The 17,954-nt window shown below is 40.9% G+C and overlaps 1 protein-coding gene across 3 annotated transcripts in view; it reads left to right on the top strand.

The window, feature by feature from the left end:
- The window catches only part of TBCE (tubulin folding cofactor E), an 88,860-nt gene that overhangs the window by 50,298 nt on the left and 20,608 nt on the right, over nucleotides 1-17,954 (top strand). For all 3 annotated transcript variants that reach the window (XM_039247159.1, XM_039247157.1, XM_039247158.1), the window contains exon 4: nucleotides 12,776-12,961. In XM_039247159.1, coding sequence (XP_039103090.1) covers nucleotides 12,776-12,961 — 186 coding nt within the window. The remainder of the gene's footprint in view (nucleotides 1-12,775; nucleotides 12,962-17,954) is intronic.

The following is a 17,954-nucleotide window of genomic DNA, read 5'->3' as shown; positions in this document are numbered from 1 at the left end:
GATGGTAGGGTGCTTTCAGACAGAATCTTTTAAATTTTTGTTTGTTTTCCTTAGTAGGTTTCATTTTCTCAAAGAGATCTCTTAACAGTAAGCTTAATTTTCCTTAAATGTGGTAGAGTGAACACAGTCCTGGCCTGGAAATCAAGAGGCCTCTAACTCCGCTCTTAACAATCTTTATGACCCCAAACAGGACTAAATTTACTAACCTCTAAAATGAGGATCACAATTAGATAATAGCAAAATACATTTCCCCAGCCTACCAGTCTATAATTCTAGAAAATCAGGATGGAAGAATGAACATGTTCCTGGAGGCCAGTGTGATTGCCGGCATGGAATGAGGCCAGCTCAGAATCTGTCAAGAGTTCACGGAGGGTGGGGGCAGGGTGGGGTGCCTGGGTGGCTCAGTTGGTTAAGTGTCCCACCCAGGGTTTCCGCTCAGGTCCATTTTCTATGGCTTGGGATTCTTTCTCTTGTTCTCTTGGTCCCTGCCCTGCTTGTGTTCTCTCTTTCTCTTTCTCAAAATAAATAAATAAACTTAAAAAAAAAAAACAAGTTCATGGAGGATATGTTTAAGGAGTTGTGGAAACAGAAATTTCTTATCCTGATCCCTCACCCACCTGAGCCATGACCTCCCAAATCTTCCAGTGAAGGAACTTTTCCTAAAGAGCCTGCCCAGCACACTTCCTTCTTCTGAAAGCTTGCCCACGTCACCCATGACTGCATGGTCCTTCGTGGTTTTTCAATAGAGTGATATTTGCAGTCTTGGTTATTCTGAGTATAAAAATCAAGGGTTCTCTTGGTCCTAGCAGATCCAGGATTTGCCCTGACGTGCTGATAGGAGGCCTCCGTTCAGGGACATGGACGTGTTTGAATTCTTCCCCTTGGAGCAGCATTTCCGTATTTCATTCTGTCTTCTAGGATAGTCATGCCTGAGCATTTACAGACATTTCTCTTATTGTAAACTATTTTCCTTTTATTTCATTGAAATGAGGCTTTTGTTGACTTTTAAAGCCCTATTGGGTAGGTAATGTTAATTATGAATTCCATTCCAGGATATTTATTGGGCAATACAGAGGGGAGTATTGGGTCTGTTGTGGTGGAGAACCACTTGCCTAGAGTAAAGGAATAATGACCTTTTAGTTGTTAATGTTCATATTGGTAGACTTAGAACATGACTAATAAAGCTTATACCAATATCTTAGAATCTCTGCATCAGACAGAACAGATGATGTTACATGTATTTGTTATTAAACTACTTCATATCTCACCCTAATATGTTACATATACTTCTTCCCTGTCAGGAAATTCATTGCAGTCTTTTCTTAGATCTCAAATTATACTTGGAAAGTTGTAATACCAAGATTAAGTATTTACCATAGTAAACATTTTTCTTTATGTTTAGATGTTATTTTCACGAAGCTGAAGCAATTTTAAGTTGTGAGATCACAAATTTTCTCATAAGCTTGTGAAATAGGTAAATGGCAAAATGGGGTTATACCTGTTTTAGAGAAGAAAAATGAGTCAAAAGTCATCCTATCCTAGCAGAATTAGGATCCTCCTCTCTTCAGAAGCCTGTGTTAATATCAGGGGACTGCTGGTGTTGCATATATAACAATGGAGCGAGGTGCTTTGGCACATAAATCTTATAAAAGTTAGCTTGCGTTTTGTCAAGATGTCAGGTTGTATGTCATAGATTTTGGTGAGCTCTGTTGAGTCTCCCCAGTCGGTAGGATGACTGATACTCTGCTGTTCAGAATTAGATCCTGCCTCTAGACAACAAATTTTTAGAAGAGACTGTGTTGTTCTCAAGGCCTGGCTTATGGCACACATTGTTCTCAGTGTGTTTTCCCATGACCAGCTTGGCTCACCTTCATCTCATGAGACTTCAGTGTAAAGTAGAATAAACATTTGCCAGGATCTAACCTCTGCTTTGATAATCATCTGACGGAAAAATATGAGATGCTCTTTAACCCAGGGAATAAACGTTTGTACAGTTAATTTATAGTGTTGCCATATTTTATCACATTTGGTCCTTATTCTGACTCTTCGCTATGGTTTTGACAGGTGTCATGAATATTTTCTACTGATGACCAAATACGACCATGGGTTACAAGTATAGCATTTTAGTTGAGCTGGAATCCTGGCTCTGGATTTCTCTTCATTGTAGGCCTCTAAAAATAAGATAGTTTTGTGGGGTTTCCCCCCCACCCCCAGTAGTTGGTGTGACAGTGTCAGAAGAGGATTAGGGAGGGGACCAGGTCACCTCCTAAGGTCCCCTCTATACATGGGTTTGATCATTTCATGTCACTCTGTAGTTGCAGTCTGATATCTGGTAGAACCTGATGTAAATATGATGGTCTCTTGAGCTATTACCCATAATAAATGTCAGTTAATACTAGTTTACAGGTTTCTTCTAGAACTTGTGCTGTGAACCAGTCATCAGCACTTTCTGGTGCTATTGCCCATCTCTTGTTTCTTGGGGAGTAGAAATGATCAGTTAAGGTGATTGACCTTGACGTTCTCTCCAACCTTATCCCTTAAGCAGCAGAGTGATTTCCAGTTTTTTCTTCCAACCTAGAGAGTATACTCTAAGCAGAACTGTGTGGGGCAGTATTCCACTGGTCAGGTTTTATTTCAAATGCCTTCTTTCCAAGCAGTTACCTAACTTTTCTGGTGAGCAAGAAATCTTGAAGTGTGACTTTTTGTGGCACCTAGTTGGTTCAGTTTTGGTGGAGCATGTGACTCTTGATCTCAGGTTGTAAGTTTGAGCCCCACTTTGGGCGTAGAGATTACTTAAAAATAAAATCTTAAAAATGAAATGACTTTTCTTTGGCACCAGTGAATGGAATCTAATACTTGACATCAGAGGAAACACAGTGTTTAGACTTTGTGCACAATCCGGTATTACTTACAAAATAGAATCTTGATTAGCTCATCCTGTGTGTCATAAAGATTGTCATAAAGCATTTTGAGGTTCTTGCGATGGCATTAGTCATTCAGTATAAATGAGTTCCCTGGTGTGGTATAAAGGGTTGCAAGAATTTTTTTAAAAAGTCACTAAATGTACTGATGGCTTGCAAAAGGTAGAGAGAGGAATTTCATACTTGGAAGACTCCCATAAATCAGGGCAAAATAAAAATTGCATCACTCAGGAGCAATGTACAAAAAGATGCTTAGCTAACCGAGTGTTCTTTTTTTTTTTTAATGTTTGTTTATTTTTGAGACAGCATGAGTTGGGGAAGGGGCAAAGAGAGAGGGAGGCACACAATCTGAAGCAGGCTTAAGCCTCCGAGCTGTCAGCACAGAGCTTGACGTGGGGCTTGCTTGAACTCCTGAACCGTGAGATCACAACTTGAGCCAAAGTCAGATGCTTAACAAACTGAGCTACCCAGGTGCCCCTAACCGAGTGTTTTTCCATTGGGAACATGAGTTCCCAGGTCCCTTGTCCTACATAGCAATATACATCGTTGACTAAAATTGAACAGTTCTGCGAGCTTGCCTGAAAGGCTCTAAACATGCCTGCAACAAATAGGTTATGAAGATTAATATTTTTTGAAGTCTCCCCAAGGACCCAGCCTTTCTCAGGAGATAGCATCTAAATCCCCAATGAGAAAAATGCTTTCTATGGAGAATTTTGTAATCTGTTGAGAACACTTTGCCTTTGAGTAAGATTGCCAGATTCATAATAAATATACACAATCCATGGTGAAATTCAAGTTTAACTGGGCATCCTGAATTTTCCTGTTGGGAACAGAGTACAGGTTGAACCTCAATTACAGGGGTTCATGACAGTTTCCGTTTCTATAAGGGCCATGGTCAGGATGTTGATTTTGTTAGCATCATCTATACTTGGTGGGCGGAGGACAAAGGAACTGGAAGACAATGAATGCTAACAAGAGTAAAATGTTTGTACTCTCCTCCTTCCTCTCCCTCTCCTCCCCCTATGTTTTCTCTTTGGACAGGGTTGGGGTGCAACGTCTCCATATTAATCTAGAATCTCTGTGGAGTGTATGTAAATTATTAGTTTATTTATGGAGATTTATTGTTACTGATGGGCACTCATTCAACTGGCATTTTTCATTATTTGAGGGGCTGTTTTGTTTTCTGAGAAACCCTCCAGGAATGTTCCAGGGGAGATTGATCTTTGATGTTATCCTTTGATCTATAAAGGGCACAGCATCTACTTTGCAATTACCTAATACGTACCATTCCAACTCCTTTCATCTGCCTGCAGCCAAACTAAAGAGTAATAAAGATTTCTCCTTGAATGATTCATTACCGCTGCTTAAAAAGTGTAGATTTTAAAAACAAAAAGGAAAACCATAGTATTTGTTTTGCATTGTAGTTCTCATTTATTATAACTGTGCTAGTTTTTAACCCTCTGTGCTCATGCTTTTTCATTTACTTTTTTGGTGTATAGTTGACATGCGATGTTATGTTGGTTTCGGGTGTACAACATGGTGTTTGACAAATCTGTACATTGTACGGCGCTCAGCACAATAAGTGCAGTCACTTATACATCCCCATACAGGCGCATGCATGTAGCATGTGTTGTTGCTACAATGGTATCAACTGTATTCCCTGTACTGTACTTTTCACCCCCATGACTTGTTTTTAACTGGAAGTTTGTACCTCTTCACCCCTTTCACCTGTTATGCTTATCCTCACCTTCCTCCCCACTCTGGTAACCACCAGTTCCCTGCGTTTAGGAGTGTTGTCTTGTTTCTGTTTGTTTATTCATTTGTTTTGTTTTTAGATTCCACATATAAGTGAAATCATATGGTATTTGTCTTCCTCTGTTTGATGTATTTCACTTAGCACACTACCCTCTAGGGTGGTGGTGTCGTGACCACATAGTATATTTCTGTTGTCATGAATGGCAAGATTGCAGTCTTTTTTTATGGCCAAGTAAGTATCCCATTGTGTATTTGTATGTCTGTCTACACCACATATTTCTTTTATGCATTCACCTATGGATGGACACTTAGGTTGCATCTATATCTTCTCTATTTTAAATAATGCTGCAGTAAACATAGGGATGCATATTATGTATTTGAACTAGTGTTTTTGTTTTCTTTGGGTAAATACTCAGCAGTGGAATTGCTGGATTGTATGGTATTTCTTTTTCTTTCTTTCTTCTTTTTTTTCTTTTTCTTTCTTTCAGTAGGCTTCATGCCAACTTAAAAGCCCAACACAGGGTTTCAACTCACGACCTTGAGATTAAGACCTGAGCTGAGATCAAGAGTCCAATGCTTAACTGAGCCACCCAGCAGCCCCTGGTATTTCAGTTTTTAGTTTTTTGAGGAACCTCCATTCTGTTCCATAGTGCGCCAGTTTACATTCACACCAACAGTGCACAGGGGACCCCTTTTCCCTACATCCTTGCCAATACTTACTGTCTTTTTGGTGGTAGCTGTTCTGACTGGTATCTCATTGTGGTTTTTGGTTTGCATTACCCTGAGGATTAGTGATACTGAGTATCTTCATATGTGTCTGTTGGCCTTTGTAGGCCTTGCTTGGAAAAATGTCTAGTCAAGTCCTCTACCCAGGGTGCCTGGGTGGCTTAGTCGGTTAAGCGTCCGACTTTCACTTAGGTCATGATCTCGCGGTTCGTGGGTTCGAGCCCCGCGTCGGGCTCTGTGCTGACTGCCAGCTCAGAGCCTGGAGCCTGTTTCAGAGTCTGTGACTTCCTCTCTCTCTGACCCTCCCCTGCTCATGCTGTCTCTCTCTCTTCTAGAAATAAATAAAACATTAAAAAAAAAAGTCCTCTACCCATCTTTTAGTTGAATTATTTGTGGGGGGTTTTTTAGTGTTGTATATTTTTTATGTATTTTGGATATTAACTCCTTATTGGATATGTCAGTTGCGAATATCTTCTCCCATTCAGTGGGTTCCCTTTTGCTTTCTTTTTCTTTTTAAGACTTTATTTCTAAGTAATCTGCACCCAGTGTGGGGCTTGAACTCACAACCGTGAGGTCAAGAGTTGCATGCTTCACCAACTGAGCCATCCAGGTGCCCTCTCTTTTGCTTTGTTGATGGGTTCCTTCCCGAGCAAATGCTTCTTAGTTTGGTGTTGTCCCAGTAGTTAATTTTTGCTTTTGTTTCCCTTGTCCGAGGAGACCTATCCAGAAAAATGTTGTTAAAGAGATTACTGCCCATGCTCCTCTTAGGAGTTTAATGGTTTCAGGCCTTCCATTTAGGTCTTTAATCCATTTTGATTTTATTTTTGCACATGGTGTAAGAAAGTGATCCAGTTTCACTCTTAGATGTAGCTGTCCAGTTTTCTGAACATCATTTATTGAAAGACTGCTCTTTCCCCGTTCTTACCTCCTACATCATAGGTGGGTCATTGAGATTTCTCCTCCCCTGGGCTCTCCATTCTCTTCTACTGACTTATGTGTTCTGTGTCAATACCTTATTGTTTTGATTACTTCAGCTTTATAGTGTAGCTTGAAATTTGGGATTGTGATACCTCCACCTGTGTTCTTCTTTCTCACAATTGCTTTGGTTAGTCTGAGTTTTCTGTGAATCCATACAAATTTTAGGATTGCTTGTTCTAGATCTGTGTACAGTGCTGCTGGCCCTTTGGTAGGGATTGCATTGAATCTGTCAGTTGCTTTGGGTAGTATGGACATTTTAACATTATTCTTCCAATTCATGAGCAAAGGATGTCTTGCCACTTACTTGTGGTCTCTTCAGTTTCTTTCATCAGTAACAGTTTTCAGAGTAAAGGTCTCTCACGCCTTGGTTACGTTTGTTCCTAGCTATTTGCGTCTTTTTGATGCAGTTGTAAACAAGATCATTTTCTTGATTTCTCTTTCTGCTACTTCATTATTAGTGTATAGAAACTTAATGGATTTCTGTGTATTAATTTTGTACCCTGCAGCTTTGCTGAATTGATTTGTTCTAACGTGTTGGGTTTTTTTTGGTGGAGTCTTTAGGGTTTTCTATATATAGTATCATGTCATCTGTAAATAGGGACAGTTTTATTTCTCTCTTACCAATTTGGATGCCTTTTTTCCTCCTCATTTGATTACTGCCACTGGGGTGATTTTTTCATTTAAATCACATAATGTTTGAAAAATAGACCTTCCAAAAAACAAAAAAAAGAACTTTCCTCCATTTCCATCCCCCCCTCCATGTTACTTCTTTAAGGCAAACCAATACTATTTAATAAATTTCATACTTTGATTTCACTAGAACATCAGATTTCACTAGTTCATAAATTAAAACCTATTTTATAAATGTGAGATTCTCTGAACAGTCGCTTGGATACAAAAACTACTTGTTTGTACACATTTAGATAGAGACATATGAACTATTATTCTAAACTGTCTGGAATTATTTCAGCACCTGACAGCATCTTGGGGCTTACTTCAGCCTTGTGCACATGAAATGTTTACCATTAATGGCAATTATTTGGCAGTAAACGCAAGATCTCCCTGTGTGCCACCCTTACCAAAAACGCAAGGAGATAATCCAAAAGTGATCTCTGCCATTTAGTTCAGAATAAGCACCATAATATTTTATTGAAGCATTTACTGCTTCTGTGCTACTGTCTTTATTTTCATAGACCTTTCCACATAGGATCCTGTTTGATGCCTGAGGTAGGATGAAGGTACCACACTTTTTACCAACCTGTTGCTCATCCCAAAGATTCTCCTTCTTTGTTGAACACACACTAGACCCAGGGTTCTTTTTGTGCTACACATCCTTTCAGGAGGCATAAGAATGTATATTTTTAAAGTTTGTTCATGTAAGTAATCTCTGCACCCAGCATGGAGCTTGAATCCTCCAGATGGATCAGTCTCTCCCTTTCTTCCCATGTTCCTTCACCAAATCTAGCAGGAGGTTCTTTATGGTATCTGTTTTCCAAAAAGGTGAAAATGCCTCTTAAGGCTCAGGCTTCACTCCTTTGGTAAAAGCAAGTCACTGGATGAGTCTAGATTCAAGAGGAGGGGGGAATAGGTTTTTGTTGATGGGACAAGTGATGAAATCCCATTGACAAAGGGCACGTGGGCTGGGAGTCCTCTGTGGAAGTAATTTGCCACAGTTCACTAGCGGTCACCATTATTCACCTCTCTTGCCCAAGTCAGATTCACTCCTCTCACCCCCAAGAGTCTTCCCCCTTTTTGGCCCTGGCTTGAAGTCCAAGGTGTTGCCAAACTAGTTCCAGGTGCCATTGAGGCTCCTTAGATGTGTTTTCTGGTGAAGGTGCCCAGCAGGAGCTCCTGGGTCCAGAGGTCTGTGAAGTAAAAAGTTCTCGGCCCTCCTCACACCCAGCATACAATGAGGAGAGGGACAGGGCAACTGCAGTAGACCTTCTGGTTCAGAAAGGAGAAGGAGAAGCACAGAGCAGACACTAATCTGTATTGTTTTTGAAATCCAGCCTGATGCATGTCGCCACTTCTTACTCCGGGGCATGGAGTAGTTCTTGTTTAAGGGCCCATTTCTGTTCCTTGGAAGCACATCATCTAAGAGTTCTAGATGATCCTATTCAAATAAAGATATCTGTATTATGAAAGCACCTTGCATCATTCTTGCCACCTCCTAGGCTTGCAAAATACGGAGTCGTGTAATACTACTTTCCCAACACAGGCTGCTCTTTTGGAACATTCACAACATTGGTGTCTAAATTTTTATGCACAACTAAAATGTATTATGGATGAAAAAGTCACAAATTAATGATATCATATTTCTAGAGGGTTTTGCTTTTTTTTAATAATAACCTAATCTTCCTTTATAATAACTAGTTTCAGTGTGTGTGTGTGTGTGTGTGTGTGTGTGTGTGTGTGTTAAACTAAACACTTGCAAAGCACTTGACAGAGCCTCGAATACAGAGTTCCATTTCTCCTACAGGCTGTGATAATGGCTATTGCTTTTATTTATTTTTAATGTTATTTTGAGAGAGAGCATGAGCAGGGGAGGAGCAGAAAGAGAGGGAGACAGGATCCCAAGCAGGCCCTGCACTGACAGCAGAGAGCCCCATGTGGGGCTCTAACTCACAAACTGTGAGCTTAGGACGTGAGCCAAACCGTTGTGCGCTTAATGGACTGAGCCACCCAGGTGCCGTGCAAATCATTGTTTTAAGCCGCTATGCTTTGGGGGCAGTTTTTATGTAGCAGATAGCAACTTGGTGCCTGATGTCGTGTGTGAACTTTGTCTTGCATGTATTAATAACTGCATTTTTTTTCTTAGCAAAACTACATAGTTTGTATGACAAAATTATGTCATCATCAATGTTCTAAACCGCAGGAGCCCATCTGAACAACTTTGGCATCCACTGCCTGAGTTTAGAGAGCATGGCATCTGGGATATCCCAGTGTTTGAGAATATGTGGGTTTATGTTTAACAGTACGTGAGATGCAGTACTGTATGAGGACAGATGGCTGATGCTGGGCGATATAGTGATGGTTTATTTGATCCTTATAAACTTATTTGATGAGAGGGGTTTATAGCTGAGGCAGCTGGCTGAGAATGTAAATTCAGTTGTCTGAGGTCATAGAGCCAGTGAGTAATGGAGCCCAGGGGGGTCCCAGCTGTGCCTGACTCCAGAGCCTGCCTCCCATCTTAGGAACATATAGGGTAACTAGGAATTTAAGGAATGTATTCAATTTACCGAAAGAAACCGTTCATTTGTATCTGTAAGCCCAGACAGACATGGGAAAGGATAGTGCACTAGTAGTCAGAAGTCCAAGATTTTTGGTCGTAGCCATGATCCCAACTGAAGTGGGTTGGATTAGATGAGAGTTTCAGGTGGGACGTGAGGCACCCTACATCACCATGCCCTGGAGTATAGTTTTTAAAAATAAGTTTATTTTGAGAGAGAACCAGCAGAGGAGGGGCAGAGGTGGGTGGACTGAGGATCTGAAGCAGGCTCCATGCTGACAGCAGAGAACCCAGTGTGGGGCTTGAACCCACAAACTGTGACATCATGACCTGAGCTGAAGTCAGACGTTTAACCCACTGAGCCACCCAGGAGCCTCAAGTATTGTTTTAAATAAGTGAATTCCTGGGCTTCAGCCCAGCCTCACTAAATGAGTATCTCCCAGGTGGGCTCCAGTAAGACTTTTCAGGTGATTTTCTGCATTTTAGGTATTTTGTTTATTTATTTTGAGAGAGAGAGAGAGTAGAGGATGGGCAGAGAGAAAAGAACAGAGAGTTCCAAGCAGGTCCGCACCGAGCCCAATTCGAGCTAACGAATCAGGAGATCATGACCTGAGCAGAAACTGGGAGTTGGACACTTAGCCAACTGAGCCACCCAGGTGCCCTGCTTTGTACGTTCTGATTCAGAAGCCATAATCTCTAAAGAAGATCCCCGTGTACTCTTTAAGAAATGATGCCAGCTGTATTTGAGGCCTCTAGAGAGAACTGCAATTTTTTTTAACAACATGAACTTCTCCTAGGGCTAAAATGTAATATTTTCTAGGAAGCTTCCAGTAGTCTGTGATCCTCTGATAGCACAACATACTGTAGAGACCCAGAACTTGATTTTGCTGCGACAGAGAATTTAATTTCCTGCATCTTGCATTCTCCCCAGTCTATTGGATTATTTTCAACAGTGTACAGATCAGATCTGCCTTCCCATTGTTAAGACAGCCCCTCTTTTTATCCCCCATCTCTGTTCAGCTGGCACCCTGTGCGCTTCTCCCCTTTGCGGTAAAGCCCCTCTGGGTGAGAGTAGCCAGGGCCCAGTGTCCTCTTCCTTTCTGAAACTCACCCATCAGGCTGCCCCCTCAGTGCTCCTACCAGGGTCACCTTCCAGTTGTTGGATTTGGTGGCCAGCCTCAGCCGTCCCCTCGCCTCTTTCCGTGGCACTAGATCAGTGGTCCCCTTTCTTCACTGGCTTCCAGGACACCACACTCTGGGGCTCTTGTGACCTCTGGGCCATTTCTGCTTCCCCGAGACATCACCTGAGACTTGTTCACAAGTCCCTTTCACATTGTGGTGCTGTGACCCCACTTAAAAAAAAAAAAAAAAGTGTATGTTGATAAGGACAAAATTTATCAGTATAAGTTTTCATCCTTTTAAATTCTGATGACTTCTAGGAAGGCTTGATTTCTTTAAGAGTTAAAGGTTCTGAGCCAGAATGGGGTTTATAATATAATTTTTGGTCATTCGTGTATTTCACCATTTACTCTCAAGTGATTAAATGATAATATTAACAGTTACTACTGTTTTGTAGTGCATACTTAGATTATCCTAAAAATAAGGTCTTATTGCCATGATGTAATACCGGATGCTGATATTTAAGGGGTCCAAAGATCCACTTTGAATCTCTTGAAAAGCCTGACAGAGTGGTCATTACATACAGTAATATATTGAGTACTTCCATTAAATCTTGCTAGAGAGTGTTATAAAAATTCCTCTAAAACCTGAAATTGTGGTAAAATATCCTATAGTTCTGTAGGATTCTTCCCACATCCTCTGTTTAAGCCCCATCTTTAAGCTTTTAAAATATATTTACTTCAAGTTTTGTGTGTATGTGTGTTTAAAGATTTTGTACCTAAGCCTTTACCCACAAATGTTTGCATTTCTTGGTGTCCTTATTCAGTCTTTTTCTGTCTGTAGATATGATTCCTCTATAGGTGTGTCATGTATAATTTGGTTCATTTTTTTAAAAATCTCAACATTATTTTGTGAGTAATCTTATTAAATGTAACAGCTAGAATTTTTAATGACTATATCGGTCCAGTTTGCTTAATAGTTCTTATTCAGCTGGGCTTTTTTTATGGTGTCCAGTGTTCCTCAGTTACAAATAAATGCTATTTTACAGATTCTTTGTAAATGCAATTTCGTTTTTATTTTTACTTATTTTTTAAAGATTTCTTTTTCTTTTTTTTTTAATTTTTTTAAGGTTTTTTTTTATTTATTTCTAGAGAGAGAGAGAGTGAGCAGGGGAGGGTCAGAGAGAGAGGGAGTCACAGACTGAAACAGGCTCCAGGCTCTGAGCTGGCAGTCAGCACAGAGCCTGACGCGGGGCTCGAACCCACGAACCGTGAGATCATGACCTAAGCGAAAGTCGGACGCCTAACCGACTAAGCCACCCAGGCGCCCCTCGTTTTTATTTTTAAATGATTGTCTGCTGACAAATTCCCAAGAGTATGATTATACAATGAAAAACCCAACCTTGAAGTCCTTGAGATATTAGGATTTTTCTTTTTTTTTTTTTTTGCTAGTTTTGTTGAGAATAATTTCATTATTTGAATTTCATCTCTTAATCATTAGCAAGGTGAAACTTTCCCCTATGGATATAGTACCTCTAGTTCCTCTCATGTGAATTGTCTGTTCCTTATTTCTTGTCTGTTTATTTCTTGGTACTTGATAACACTTGCATAAGCTCACAACCCTTTTTGATCAATTATATCGATACATTTGTGTATTATTTTCCTTTTATGCTGATTTTGATTTTTCAGCATAGAGAAAAACTTGACGACCTTCAGAACATTCGTTTATGACCATTTTCTGGTGGATGATATTTTCTTTACCTTCTTTTTTTAAATTGTGTAATTGTCGGCGTACCTGCCTGGCTCAGTTGGTAGAGCATGCAGCTCTTGATTTCAGGGTTGTAGGTTGGATATAGAGATTACTTAAAAAGATCTTTAAAAATGTGTAATTGCTTTTATTTGCTGCTAAATATTTGTAAACAAATCTGTAAATGCAGACCTTTTACATTTATGGCAGACTGAGTTTACAAAGGATTTTCTAATGTGTCCTTGTGTTTAAATATGCACACTGATGATATTTTATCTGTCCCATTTCTCCTTTTTCCCAGGCACCCAACAGGAGGATCCTTTATTCGTCCAAACAAAGTAAATTTTGGAGTGGACTTCCTCACTGCAGTTAAGAATCGCTATGTGTTAGAAGATGAACCAGGGGAAGATGGAAAAGACCAAACTGTTATAATTGGAAACAAAGCTGTGGAAACTGTTGGTTTTGACTCCATTATAAAACAGCAAAGGTATGTAGAAGTGATAAGGGCAGAACTGACTTTGACCGTTCCATCACCACTCAGGACTGAAGTTCACCCAACTGACTGTGTGTCGACACTCAACACTTTGCTTCCAAACTGGTGTGGCCTCCCTGCACACACACAAATTGGAATCAGATGAATCTGAGGATTGAAGTCTTCAGGGAAACGAAAATTCTTAATTTAGCATAGGGGTTGTTGGGCTTTTCTAGATTGGAATTAAAACATTAGGTTGCCCACTATTAATATTTATACCAACTGTCCTGTATCATAAATAACTAAGATTGACATTTTGGTTCTTCTTTATTTCATGGTGACCTACCTAGCTGGTGATAAGTCAGAAATGGAAACACAGGTCTCACCGGCCTTGTGGTTTGCTGGTCCCATCTAGAACCAAGCTAGCTTCCATCTTTGGCCGCACACCCTTCTCACCTGGGCTGCTTGTGAAATTGCAGAGCCTTTGGTCCCATCCCAAACCTGTATCAGAATACTATGGGCTCTTGTTTTTAAGAAGGACCCCAAATTATGATGTAGCGGTCTGAGGGGCAGTAAAGAACTCACTGTAGAACTGTGCATGCCAACATTCTGTTCTCTGAAACTCTGTGGACACTGTGGTTCTATACAGAGCGGCTTTCTGCTCGCTCTAATGCACTCTCTGAATCGGAGTGAGTAGCAGCTCATGTTCCCACAAGACACAAGTGCACAAGAACCTTCCAGGCTATGCAGGTTAAGTGATGGTCAGTGCTGTGGTGGTGGACCCTGACCTGGATGAGGTGACTTCATAGTGACCCCTGGTGGCCACTCTGGAGAGGAAGTTTGTAGCCACTTGGCTTGAGCCTGAATTAACCTGTGGTTTTGTTCAGAGTACATTTATTTGCTGTCTTATTTAGCCATTATTAATATTTAACATAAGAAATTTAAAGAGCAGATGGTCAACGGACGAATGGATCAAGAAGATGTGGTTTATCTATACCATGGAATACTACATGGCAATGAGAAAGAATGAAATCTGGCCATGTGTAGCAACATGGATGGACCTTGAGGGTGTTTTGCTGAGCGAAATAAGTCAGGCAGAGAAGGACAAATATCATATGTTTGCACGTATAGGAGGATTAGGAGGAACTTAACTGAGGACCATGGGGGAGAAGAACGGGGAAATAGTGGGGGAAAGGGGGAGAGGCAAACCATGAGAGACTCTTGAATGCTGAGAAACAAACTGAGGACTGATGGATGTGGGGGGGAGGGGGGAGGAGGGCACTTGTGGGGATGAGCACTGGGTGTTATGTGGAAACTAATTTGACAATAAACTATTTGTAAAAAACAATAAATAAATAAAAATAAAAATCCATTGCTTTGATACCTCTGCTTTGTAGCATAGATGACCAGCATTAGCAATAACAACAGAAAACTCAGAGGAACAACCCAAATATCTGTAAGCCTAGAACGGATAAATAGTGTTGTATTCATTTAGTGGCATACTGTGAACGTGACCGAACAGTGGTCCTGTGCACCCATATGGGTGAAATCTCCTACACATAGCATCCAGGAGTCAGACACAAGGAAGCACACGTTGTGTGATGCTGTCTATATGAAGGTCAAAAACAGTCAAAATTGATCTATAGTGTTAGAAGTCAGGATAGACAGTTTTGGGGGAATGGAGGAAGTAGCTGTCAGGGGCGAAAAGAGGCCTTCCTGAGTCCTGAGAATGGACTATTCTTTTTTTTCCCCCTAAATCATTTACTGTATTTATTATTTTTTATTGAAAACTTTTTAATGTTTATTATTTTGAGAGAGAAAGGGAGACCTAGAATCCAAAGCAGGCTCTGGGCTCTGAGCTGTCAGCACAGCCTGATGTGGGGCTCAAACCCCCAGACCATGAGATCGTGACCTGAGCCGAAGTCAGACGCTTAACCAACTGAGCCACCCAGGCACCCCTTTTTTATTTTTTAAGTAGGCTCCACACCCAACATGGGGCTTGAACTCACAACCCTGAGATCTAGAGTTGTGAGTTGTGTGCTCCACTGACTGAGCTAGCCAAGAGCCCCTGTACTATTTCTTGATCTGGGTGGTGGTTACCTGTGTGTACTCCTTTAAAAACACTGAGGTGTACTTATGGATACGTAGGCTAATGCACATACTTTCCTATACATAATTTTTTCAATAAAGAAAGTATGTGAAGGAGAAAAAAAACTGAATAAATTGAGATTTTTATAAAAGCAACAACTTGACTGTTAATCACAAAGCAGTTTACACTCCTTGGTGAGAATTTAGGAACTAGATACATTGAACAAAAGGAGGTCACGCCTTCATGCCACCACCAAGAGAGAACTGTCATGAATGCTTTTTGCTTTTTATCCTACTGGTTTACTTAAATTTGAAGAAATATGTGCTTCATAGGGTTGGGCTTTTTTGCTTTATTTTTTCCATTTAAAGTGCAAATAATAGGGGCACCTGGGTGGCTTAGTCGGTTAAGCATCCGACCTTCGCTTAGGTCATGATCTCTCGGTTCGGGGGCTCGAGCCCCGCATCGGGCTCTGTGCTGACTGCCAGCTCAGAGCCTGGAGCCTATTTCAGAGTCTGTGACTCCCTCTCTCTCTGACCCTCCCTGCTCACGCTGTCTCTCTCTCTCCTAGAAATAAAATAAAAAATAAAAAAAGAATTTTAAAAAAGTACAAATAATAGAAAAAAATGAAAAAAGATATCGAGATACCTTTTACCTCAAAAGAGGCAGTTTTTTCTTACTGGTTAATCTCATTCAGAGAATACTATGGCTCTGTGAATATGGACAAATTGCAAAACAATTTCTCTCCCCTGACTATGAACAACTGTATAACTCAAGACTTTTTTGAGGGGGGGATTCACCCTACTATTTGAGCATCATTGCATTCAGTAATTAGCTAGTGACTTTCTTGGAAATGACCAATGTTGGAGTTGGTCTGGGTTCAGATGTCAGCTAAGCCATCTTCTATCTCTGACAACTTTCTAGCTGTTAGAGATAGTATGCCTCATTCTAAGCCTGTTTCTTCATTTGCAAAACATTACCTAAGGTGTTGGAGCCTTTGGGGATAACAAGTGAGATTGTTCAGTGCAATTCTGTCATCTGTGTTAAGGATGGAAAGAAACCTCTAAGCCATCATATTATCTCAATAATATCCAGCTGACCAGCTCTGAGTTTGTACTGCTAAGACTTAGAAAACATGGATTAAAAAGAGAAAAACCAGTATGTAGGACTTCTCTTGGACATGGCTTTGCCTTTGGAGTGAGGTCTGTACTGAGACCTAGGATTCTAAGTTTTGGAGCAAGGTCCTTTGGGCACTGCAGACAACTCACTGGGCACAGCAGGGTCTTTTTAATTTTAGAGGGAAGCAGTGACCTCTGTTGGACACGGAGCAAGCTATTAGCTTGAGGCTATTCAGTTTCATGATATTCCTACGGTTCCTTTTGTGGGTGTCCTATCCCTGCAAAGGCTGGATTTTTGGTGATTGCTGTGATAAAAAGCGAGTACCTCCTGAAAATCATCATGGAAGCAAGAAATGGAGGTAGTGATGTCCAGTCGGATTCCAGGGTTTGGGAAGTTGTGCAGGGCCCAGCTGACACTAAGTTCACAGGATGTAAATCGTTACTCGGTTGTATGGCCCTAACTACTTACAAAATGGAAACTGAGGTGTTTCCTTTGTCTCCTGGAGACACTGAAAGAAATACTAAAACACCAAGAGCACTGTGAACTGAGCGCGTTTGGAAGACTCTGTGTTAGACCTTTGCTGCTGCATTTCCCCCAGATTGTGATGGTCATAATAGTATGTGCCTTGCACCTTGATCTGAGTGTTTCCCCGAAAGGTTGTCAGTTTTTTATTATTTATTAAAAATGTTTTTTATATTTATTGAGAGCAAGTGTGATTTGGGAAGGGACAGAGAGACACACAGAATCCAAAGCAGGCTCCAGGCTCTAAGCTGTCAGCACAAAGCCTGAGGCGGGGCTCGAACCCATGGACTGTGAGAGCATGACCTGAGCCAAAGTTGGATGCTCAACTGACTGAGTCACCCAGGTGCCCCTATTTTTATAAATACTTACAAAATAACTTACTGCGTATCAGGCAGCATTCTGAGGTTTTACAAATGCCAAAACTCACCAAATTACAGCATTTAAGATTATTTAAAAAAAATTTACCACCTTAACCATTTTTAAGTGTATAGTCTGGTAGCGCTAAGTACATTCACACAGCCGTCAACACTGTCTATCTCCAGAACCTTTTCACCTTCCCAAACTGAAACTCTGTCCCCCATCAAACAGCAGCTCCTCGTTTCCCTCCCCCCATCCCCAGCTCCTGGCAGCCACCATGCTGCTTTCTGTCTCTGCAGGGTTGACTCTTCTAAGAACCTCACATGAGTGGAATCCTACAGTATTGTCCTTTTGTGACTGGCTTATTTCACTTAGCATGATGTCCTTAAGTTTACCCACAGTGTATTGTATGTCAGAATTTCCTTTTTAAGGCCAAGTAGTATTCCACTTTATGGACGTACCACAATTTGTCCGTTCATCCATTGATGGGCTCTTGGGTAGTTTCCACTCTTTGGCTCCTGTGGTAATGCAGCTGTGAACATGTGTGCATGCCACAGCATTTTAAAGCTGTGGAATCAGAGGCACAAAGATTTTAACTTCCTTAAGCCCAAAGGAAGCTGTGGAATTGGGGTTTAAACCTTGGTGATGGGTCTCCAGATTTCATGTTCTAGATACTCTTAGGAGACTGGAACACATGGGCTCTTTGAGTAGAAAACACAGATTCTCTACACCTAAAAAGTGGCTTCAGAGATTATGTAGTAAAGCTGAAGGAATATACGCTCGCCAGGATGTAACCCTAGGGAGCCTTTGGCATGTGAGGGCAACGAGCACACAGTGTGGTTGGGAATCCTCTGCATGTCAGCAGAGGAGTAAATAAATTAGTCGTGGTCTATAACCTCTAAAACGGAGTGGCTCTAGAGTACA

Source organism: Hyaena hyaena, unplaced genomic scaffold (assembly GCF_003009895.1).
Source record: "Hyaena hyaena isolate Hyena2069 unplaced genomic scaffold, ASM300989v1 scaffold_288, whole genome shotgun sequence".
NCBI lineage: Eukaryota > Metazoa > Chordata > Mammalia > Carnivora > Hyaenidae > Hyaena > Hyaena hyaena.
Note: the sequence above shows the minus strand (reverse complement) of the source record. Positions and strands in the feature narration are given on the sequence as shown.